The 9,313-nt window shown below is 40.1% G+C and overlaps 1 protein-coding gene across 1 annotated transcript in view; it reads left to right on the top strand.

Annotated features, from left to right (window-relative positions):
* Window positions 1-9,313, top strand: part of LOC119430394 (zinc finger protein 554) — a 25,858-nt gene that overhangs the window by 539 nt on the left and 16,006 nt on the right. Inside the window, exons 2-3 of the mRNA XM_037697799.1 lie at window positions 3,494-4,156; window positions 4,241-4,408. Of these exons, the coding sequence (XP_037553727.1) occupies window positions 3,494-4,156; window positions 4,241-4,408 (831 nt within the window). The remainder of the gene's footprint in view (window positions 1-3,493; window positions 4,157-4,240; window positions 4,409-9,313) is intronic.

Genomic DNA, 9,313 nt, shown 5'->3' with positions numbered 1-9,313 from the left:
TATATATATAAACATACAAGGATCTAAGATATACACTAACAATATTAATAAAAATAAGGTGTATTATACAGCAACCTGAACATGAGTCTTGTGAGCAGGATATGAATATAGCAGCTTATGGGTAAGAAATCAGCAGCATGGGTCGTGAGACATGTCCAGTTAAAGTGGCATGATTTGTTAGGGATTATGAGTCTAACAGCTTCAGGGTAGAAGCTGTTCCTCAGTCTAGTGGTTCTGCAATTAATGCTCCTCAACCTCCTGCCTAAGGGGAGTTGGGCAAAAGTGTGTGTGCTGGGTGAGTGTGGTCCTTCATGATGCAGGTGGCCCGCTTCCTGTATCTGGAGGTGTACCGTACTTTCCGGTCTATAAGCCACTATTTCACAGGCTTCGGACCCTACGGCTTATACAATGCTCCGGCTAATTTACGTTTTTTTTTTTTTTATGTGCTAACGAGCTTCCTGCCCACAAAAAACATTTAGCTTATTCAAACCTGAGTGCTCACAAAGCTGCCCATTACACGTTTCTCCTGGGGGGGTGGGCCCTCGTGACCTTATTTCACGAGTGGATGAGGGGAGAAATCCCCCCCCCCCCCCCCCGGTTCTCTCCTCCCCCTTTCCCTGTCATTGGTTTGACTGTGACCTGTTTGGTAATTTCATTGGTCAGATGTTTTTTTAACCTTTATTTATACAGGTTGTCTCATCAATGCACATCTCTCTTGGGGGGTGGGTCTTCATGCCTCAATGAGACTACCTCATTGGTTCATTGTGGTTGACTGCTGGTCACATGGCCTCAGGGACGGATTTGGGGTAAAATTTATATTCATTGTTAATCATTTTGGTTAACTGTTAATCATTGTTTTTTCTAGTGATTAATCTGTTCTTCTTATCTTAGTTTATGTTCATTATGTGTTAGTTCATTCAGTAGAGTCACCATGAGTGAGGGAGGTAGTTCTCATGAAGACCTGTGGGGTTCACTCTATCTGTGTGTTGAAGATAAAACACAAGATGACATCTGGTGGTTGATTCTTGATATAAAACTAGAGCTGCACATTTCTCTCTGTAGCTGTTCTGCCACTCATGTTACAATGTGAACACCCGTGTGTTGTGTATGTACAGAATTCAAACAATATATTTAATGTGCACAGACCAGCAATTATGGTAGATGTCTGTGATGTGGGAGTCTTCTGTGGAGCCTTCACCACCCTATGCAGAGCAGCTCCTGCTTAGTGCTTAGCGTATTTTTAGTTGTTTTTTCTTAGTTCATATCTTAGATCTTATTACTGTTTTTCTTTTAAATTTTATTGTGGGATGCAACTGGGACCCTGAGTACACAATCTTGTTCCACCACATGTGGTGTGAATGACTGATAAAGAAACTCTGACTCTCTGAGTCTGTGCCACACGTTGATGTTGAGCACACCTGAAGAAGGAGGTGAGGACTGAGCTTGTGAGTCCAGCTCACCTCAGCCGTCTGAGGACGTAAAGCTGCTGATGTGCCTTCCTAATCATGTGACACAATCAACTCAACACAAATGTGGCCCTCGTTGACGTCTGGCCCTCAAGATGATATGTGAAACGTAAAATACTTCTATCTTTTCAGTAATCTTTGATTATGATGTCGAAAGCACAACAGAGATCAAATGAGACCAATCAAACTCTTGTTTGATTTGAGTTAATGTAGTTTCTGAAATCGGCCCTTAGTTTAAAAAAGTTTTAATTTAGGCCCCCGTTTGCAAGTGAGTTTGACACTCCTGAGTAACAAGCTCGCAGTGGAGAGAACGGAGGGGGGAGTTCCCCCTTTGGGCGGCTGTGGCTGAGCGGTTAGAGCAGTCGTCCTCCAATGCAAGAGTTGGGGGTTTGAATCCACCAGCAGTCACATGTCGAAGTGTCCCTGGGCAAGGCACTGAACCCCTCGATGCCTCCGATGTGTGTCCATCAGTGTATGAATGTGATAAAGCTCTGATTAGTCTCTTTAGAATGATTTGTTCAGTTAGCTTTGTAGAGATCTAGTATAGAGCTGTATGAGTGGGTAAATGAGGCACAGATTGTTGTGAAGAGCTTTGAGTGTCTTGATAAGATGCAGATATAAGTACAGTCCATTTGACCTCCTCTCGTTTGTTGCGCAGCAGAAAGTCGTCAAATTTATTTATAAAGCACATTTTAAAAACAGCAGCTGTTACCAAACTATGCTTAAAAATCAATAGCAATAATTTAATGCTCATTTACCGTTACCATCTTACCGGTACATTTTCCGCTGTTCACTGCTGGTCACATGACCAGCAGTGAATTGTGGCTAAAATTTACAGACGTGTCAAATTTTAATACAATAATTTATGGGTGTTTCTACTGATAACTGGTAGTCTGTTCTTCTTAGTGTAGTTATTTTATGTTAATTCTGTAGGATGAAGGTTATTCTTTTTTTTTTATTCACCCTTTATTTATCCAGGTAGTCTCATTGAGCCATGATAACTCATTTTCAAGAGAGACCTGTTTTGGGAGCAGATGGGGGTTAGGGGCCTTGCTCATGGGCCCAGGGTGGGGAGGGTGAGGGTGGGGGCAGGTGTGGGTGCTTCACCTACCCCACCCACATTTTTGATGTTGTCGGTGCCGGGGCGTGAACCGGCGACCTTCCGATCACTGACCCACCTTCTCTAACCTATGCGCCACCACTCCCCCCATTTTTTTATTCGGTAGTGTTGGATAAATTAATTACACTTTCATCATCTCATTAATCAAATAAGCCACTCTGAGGATACAAGAAGATCTTTCAACTCAGTCTTTTGCTTGCAAGGGGGAAGATTTGAAAACAGACTTGTGCATCGAAGACATCGAAGAAGGTCTGCCCACAGACAGTGTACAGAAGCGTCTATTGATAATGCTTATCAGACAGAGGCGAGGTCAGCACAATCTCTGCTTTCCAGCTTAAAGACCTTGGAGTTTATCAGGTCTGCAGGCTTTGTGCTCTCGCAGACACACAAGCAACGCTCCAACTCACACATATTAGTTTAACACTAGCTACTAATAAACAAACATGACCTTTACCTAAATTCCCCTAACAAGTAGCAGCTTCTCTCACTCAAACCATGAGTGAGAGAAGCTGCTTACATGGACATCTGATCAGTCTTCCTGTGTGTGTTTAAATTGGTCTTTTGGTAAAGTCGATGAGACGACATCTGGTGGTTGACTCTTGTACTACAACAAGAGCTGCACATTTATTGCCGGAGCTGTGCACAGTTTTTGATATCATAATGTGGACACCTGCGGAATATACAAAGGTGCGTCTTGTTTATGTACAAAATTGTGTTTTAATTTAAATTCAGTGTGCGCTGCTTACACTGCGGTGCGTTCTATAGATCAGCAATTATGGTACCTGCCAAGCTGTGATGAGCTCCAGCTACAACTTTCAAACCTTTTTAGTTGCATCAAATGATTAAAGTAAAGTATGCTTTCTCACAGTCACATCAATCAGTATCTTATTTTATTTTTTCTGTCCAGAACCCCCACAGCATAACGTCTGGAAGGAGGCGGAGATTTTCACTGAGCCCCCTAGCCAGGAAAGTAACACCAACTTGGACCAGGAACCAGAAACTCCACAGATGAAAGAGGGCCATGAAGAATCAGAACCTTCACATGAAGAACCAGAATCTCTAGAGATGAAAGAGGAGCAGGAGACTGAAACCTTTGTGGTAACTCCTGCTTATAATGAAAAGAACCACTGGGAACTGGGAACTCCAAACAGGGAGCAACTCTTTTCTCAGAACTCTCCTGAGGCTGAGAACCTAGATCAGGAAAGAAGCAGGAATGTAGAGCCAGGATCCTGCAGAGATGAAGAGCCGAAACAAAATAAGACAAATCTACAAACTGGAGGTTTTGGTGACAATGTGTGTCCAAATGTAAAGATAGACCAAAAAACGTCTTTTTTGTGTATGACATGTGGAAAAAAATTCAGTGTGAAACATAATTTAACAGTTCACATGAGAACTCACACAGGTGAGAAGCCTTTCTCATGTCAGACCTGTGGGAAAAATTTCAACTACAAAAGTGTTTTGATTACTCACATGAGAACTCACACAGGTGAGAAGCCTTTCTCATGTCAAGCTTGTGGGAAAAATTTTAATAAAAAAAATTATTTAATCAGACACATGAGAACTCACTCAGGTGAGAAGCCGTTCTCGTGTCAGACCTGTGGAAAAAGTTATAGTGATGCACAAAGTTTTAAAAACCACATGACAACTCATACAGGTGAGAAACCTTTCTCATGTGAGACCTGTGGAAAAAGTTACAGCGAAAAAAAAAGTTTTAAATACCACATGAGAACTCACACAGGTGAGAGGCCTTTCTCATGTCAGACCTGTGGAAAAGGTTTTAATCAAAACTTTGATTTAATCAGACACATGAAAACTCACACAGGTGAGAAGCCTTTCTCATGTCAGACCTGTGGAAAAAGTTTTAATCAGAAATTTGATTTAATCAGACACACGAGAACTCACACAGGTGAGAAGCCTTTCTCATGTGAGACCTGTGGAAAAAGTTACAGTGATAGAAAAAGTTTTAAAAACCACATGACAACTCACACAGATTAAAAGCCTTTTACTTTTGCCTTATGGAAAATACAGTGAAATCAAAAGTAAACACTACATTAGAATTCAGGTGGAAGACCGTTCTCCTGTCAGTCCAGTGGAAAAAGATTTATTCAAAAAATGTTTTTGGACTTGCGACCCGTCCAGGGTGTACCCCGCCCCTCGCACAGTGATTGCTGGACATGGGCACCAGCGACCCCCGTGACCCAAAATGGAAGAAGCGGGTAAAGATAATGGATGGATGTTTTTTAGTCAGACATGTGAGGAGGTGTAATCTTGTGAATCTTGTAACTTTCTTAGACTTTGGAATTTGCTAAAACTCATAGTTGACAAGTTGGAGTCAGATGTTCATCATTAAACTTTAGTCATAAAACACCAGTGGGAAAGGTCAAAGTTCATGCTTAGTAATTCAGGTAAAAATCCAACAATGTTCAGTCAGATCATCTGGACGTTTTTTTTTTCTGAGACATTTCATCCTTCATCCAAAGGACTTCATTGGTCCCAGGAGCCACAAACAAACTGAGTCCCACAAGCGGCACACTCCCATAGAGGAAAAAAAAAACAATTTTCTGGTGATAAGATGGTTTGAATGCTTTGATGATTTGAACCACATTGGCATAGCTGCTTCAGAGGAGTTGATGGGGGAGAGGGCGGACCCCAGAAGCCATCTTATCACCAACGCATTGTTTTTTTCCACTATGGGAGTGTGCTGCTTGTGGGACTCAGTTTGTTTGTGGTTCCTTGGACAGATTAAGTCCTTTGGATGAAGGACAAAATGTCTCAGCAAAAAACAAAATAATCCAGATGAGGGGTCCTCAACCACCAGTCCGTGGGTCAATTGGTACCGGGCCGCACAAAAAAAAAGTTTTATTTTGAAAAATAGCCAGATTCTCTTCACCACATCTGTCAATGACTCACTCTTGACGCAGGTCAACATACACAAGTGGTAAGTTTTAGTTTCTGCTAGGAGCATGTGCAGATCGGTTCTACATTGCCCGCGCGGGTGGTGAGTAATTCAGCTGCGTGGTTTGTAGCAGACAGGTGTGTGCGCGCGGCCGTATCTGGGCATTTGAAGGATTACACTCACTGCGTGTTTTTCAACCCGCCTGACAAAGAGTGACTGCAAAACTATAACTAAATAAAACTATAATTTTAAACAAAGCTTCCTAATATTACATCAGAGCTGTTCCTTCACATTTCCACTTCTGCTCTTAAAAAAATATCTGCCCTTAAAAGTTCGAAGTCATGGGCAATTTTATTAAAAAACACAAAAATACAATTAAAGTTTTGCACTATGCATAAGTTCCTGCACTTTTCTGAACAATCTGATGTGTGATCACTGCGGAGCAGGGAGGAGGATAACGAGGCGCTGCTGACCCCAATGTGGGATATACTAACTAAACAACTAGTAGACGAGAAATGATCCTGCACTTAATACACTTATAAATCACACTTAAAGCGTTTTAAAGTAAATTAGAAATATAAACTGGTTTCAGTGGTGATTTTAGTCTTTTTTGGGGGGGTGTTCAAGCACCCCTAAATTTTAACTCGGCACCCCTGAAAAAAAACTAAAACATAATTAGGATTGTGTAAAGAAACTCAGTTTTCAAACCTTAGATTCACCAAAATATTGAACAAATATAGAATAAATATGGAATAAATGATGGCAGTCTTAAAAATGGCCAGTAAAATCTTTGATTTTTTTTTGCAGTAGTCGGATTCTCGACCCACCTGCCAATCAATCCAGTAGGCACGGCAGCAACTGACCAATCAGCAACCTCAATTTGCCTGAAGTGAATGCCCCTTACCTGCAGAGCTGCAGCCGTTTTGAATTACGTACACTTTGCAGTCATGTCAATAATGAGTTTACATCTTTTGTTTCATGTTAATCTGCTGTAATAAACTTTTGTAAAATACACCAGAATGCAGGAAATGACATCTATTTTATTCATAATTCTCTGTGGGAGGAACCCCAGTCCCACCCCCACAAACATGCCTTCCCGCTCCGGTCCATGAAAATATTGTCCGACATTAAACCGATCCGTGGCACAAAAAAGGTTGGGGACCACTGATCCAGATGAGCTGACTGAAACATTGTTGAAACAGTGGGAAAAGTTTTGTCTGAAAGGTCAAACAAGAATAAAATTGTTGCATTTCATTTAAAAATTACAATTAAATAAATGGCCATGCACGGTTTATTCAGATTTTAAAATATTTTTTTATTCCCTTTAAGACTGTGGCATTGTGGGTAATGTAGTTGAGTTTAAAAAAGTAGGCTGCACCAGAGGAATGTGTGCAGACAGTAGATATTTAGAAAAATTCACTTTAGTGAGAAAATGTGTTTATTCTTTATTGGTTTAGAATTTGTTTTGGCAATCAATGAATTGTGATTGTTTTTGTTGCCATTTAAGATCTGAGATGTTTAGTCCTGGTCCTGGAGGCCCACTGTCTTGTCAGACTTTTCTTTGCTTCAACACACCTGATTTAAATCAGCTGTTTCTGCAGAACATGACGGGGTAATTCAACCATTGAATCAGGTGAGTTGGAGCAGGTAAATAGGTAAAACATGCAGGATAGTGGATCTCAAGGACCAGGGTGAGACACCCCATATTTAGATTGTATTCAGTTTTTATCTTAATTTTTGGTTTATGACGTTTAGAAAATGTTTTAAAAAATACCTGTTGCTGAAGTTCTGAGGTATACTCCATATTAAAGTCCACGTTATAAGTTTTTCTTGAACCACGACTGTTTTGCTTCAGAATGTTTGAGTTGTTTTAGACTTTAAAAACATTTGTTTTTCAGATGTTCTTGGTCTGAACATGTTTCTTTGTCTGTCAGGAAATTTCTTGTTTCTCCAAACTGAGATCACTTTGTCTGCTTGGGAGTGTTCCACAAAATATTAAACTGATTTTATAAGTAATGATTATTTTTCTACATTGCCTTACAACCTAGTGTTTTTTGTTTCATTTTTTAAACACCATTTTATTTCACTTGATATTCTCAATTTGTATGCATCATTTATGATTGTTTATTGTTGTCTTTGTTGTCCACTGTTGTCATCACTCGTTGTTACAGTCAGGTCTCTCCTTAAATGAGTCCCTGAGGCTCAGTGTGATTAATCTGTATAAATAAAGGTTGGAATGAAAAAAAACAAAACAAAAAAAAAAAACAATTAACTTTCTTCGATTTCTGTAACAAATAAATGGCTGTTGTAAACTGCACATTTAATTAAATGTAGATTTATATTCCAATGGTTTTCTGCCTGTAAATTATTTTGTACATTCCAAACATCCATCCATTATCTTTTACCCGCTTCTTCCATTTTGGGTCACGGGAGCCCATGTCCAGCAATCACTGCGAAGGACGAGGTACACCCTAGACGAGTCACAAGTCCATCACAGGGACACAGAGAGACTAGCAAGACAACCATTCACTCTTTCACTCACACCTAGGGACAATTTAGATTTGCCGATCAGCCTAACATGCATGATTTTGGTCTGTGAGAGAAAACCGGAGTACCTGGAGAAATCCCACGCATGCACAGAGAGAACATGCAAACTCCACTCAACCGGCAACCTTCTCGCTGAGAGGCAGCAGCTCTATCAGTTGCGCCACCATGCTGCCCCATTCCAAACATACTTTAATAAAGAGGCTTGTGAAGTATAAAGTATTCTTAATTTCACTTCTGTCCTTGCCTTGACCACTAACAAGTCTTTAATTGAAACTGAGGAAGAAATTTTAGATTTGGCTTTTGAAATTCAGTTGCTGTTAGACTGGTTAAGTTGGGAGAATTTTCACAGATGGAAGATGTTAATTATTGCAACAATTGTAATAAAACTCATAAATGTTGCAACAATGTTCAATCAGGTCATCTGGATTGTTTCTTTTTTGCTGAGACATTTTGTCCTTCAAAAGATGAAGGAAAAAAATGCAGAGCTAACATTATGTTGCATTTATTGCAACATTTATGTTGCATCGGAGGCAGAGATGGTGTAGGGTCCGGGCAGCCGACTCGGAACTCGAAGGTCCTGGGGTTCGATCCCCAGGTCATTGCACATTTCGTATCTGAGCAGGACACCCAATCCCGAATTGCTCCCCAGGTGCATACATAGCTGCCCTTCTCCACATGGGTGCATCCCAGGTGCTATGGGTTAAATGCACAGAGCCAATTTCATCTTTGTATGGGAACATACAATGATAACACATAGCTCTTTATTATTTATTATTATTATTTCCATAAAATGCAACATAAATGATGCATTTAGGTGAAAAAAGACCAGATGAAAGTGTTATATTTTCCTATATACATGAGTGTTTTTTTTAGAATAGTTAAATGTTTCTTTGAATATGTTTATCAGAAAAAAATAAAAACCCAGTTGTTGGAAAATGACTGTGTCCTCTCTATGTTCCTACTGTAGAATTAGTATCAAGTTTTTATCAACAAGCTGCAGATAAACTAAGTTGTTAAAATGTGAAATCAGATAGAACAGGATTTTTTTTTAAATCAAGTAAATGTGTTTAGTGCCAACTCGCATCAATTACTATTCTGTTTTCATTTCAACAGTTGGTTCAGAAAGCGGAAATAGGCAGTTTCTGTCGGAGCTTTACAGTGTGACACCAGCGGAAGTCAACAAGGCGCCAGCAGCGTTAGCATAGTTAGCTCTGTGTTTGGTCTGTTCATGTGTGTCTGTGTGTGAGAGGTGAATGTGTTGAGTGTGTGCAGCAACAATGTCTT

Source organism: Nematolebias whitei, chromosome 3 (genome assembly GCF_014905685.2).
Source record: "Nematolebias whitei isolate Nwh7 chromosome 3, NemWhi1, whole genome shotgun sequence".
Lineage (NCBI taxonomy): Eukaryota > Metazoa > Chordata > Actinopteri > Cyprinodontiformes > Rivulidae > Nematolebias > Nematolebias whitei.
The sequence above is the reverse complement of the archived record's forward strand: the minus strand, read 5'-3'. Positions and strand labels throughout refer to the sequence as shown.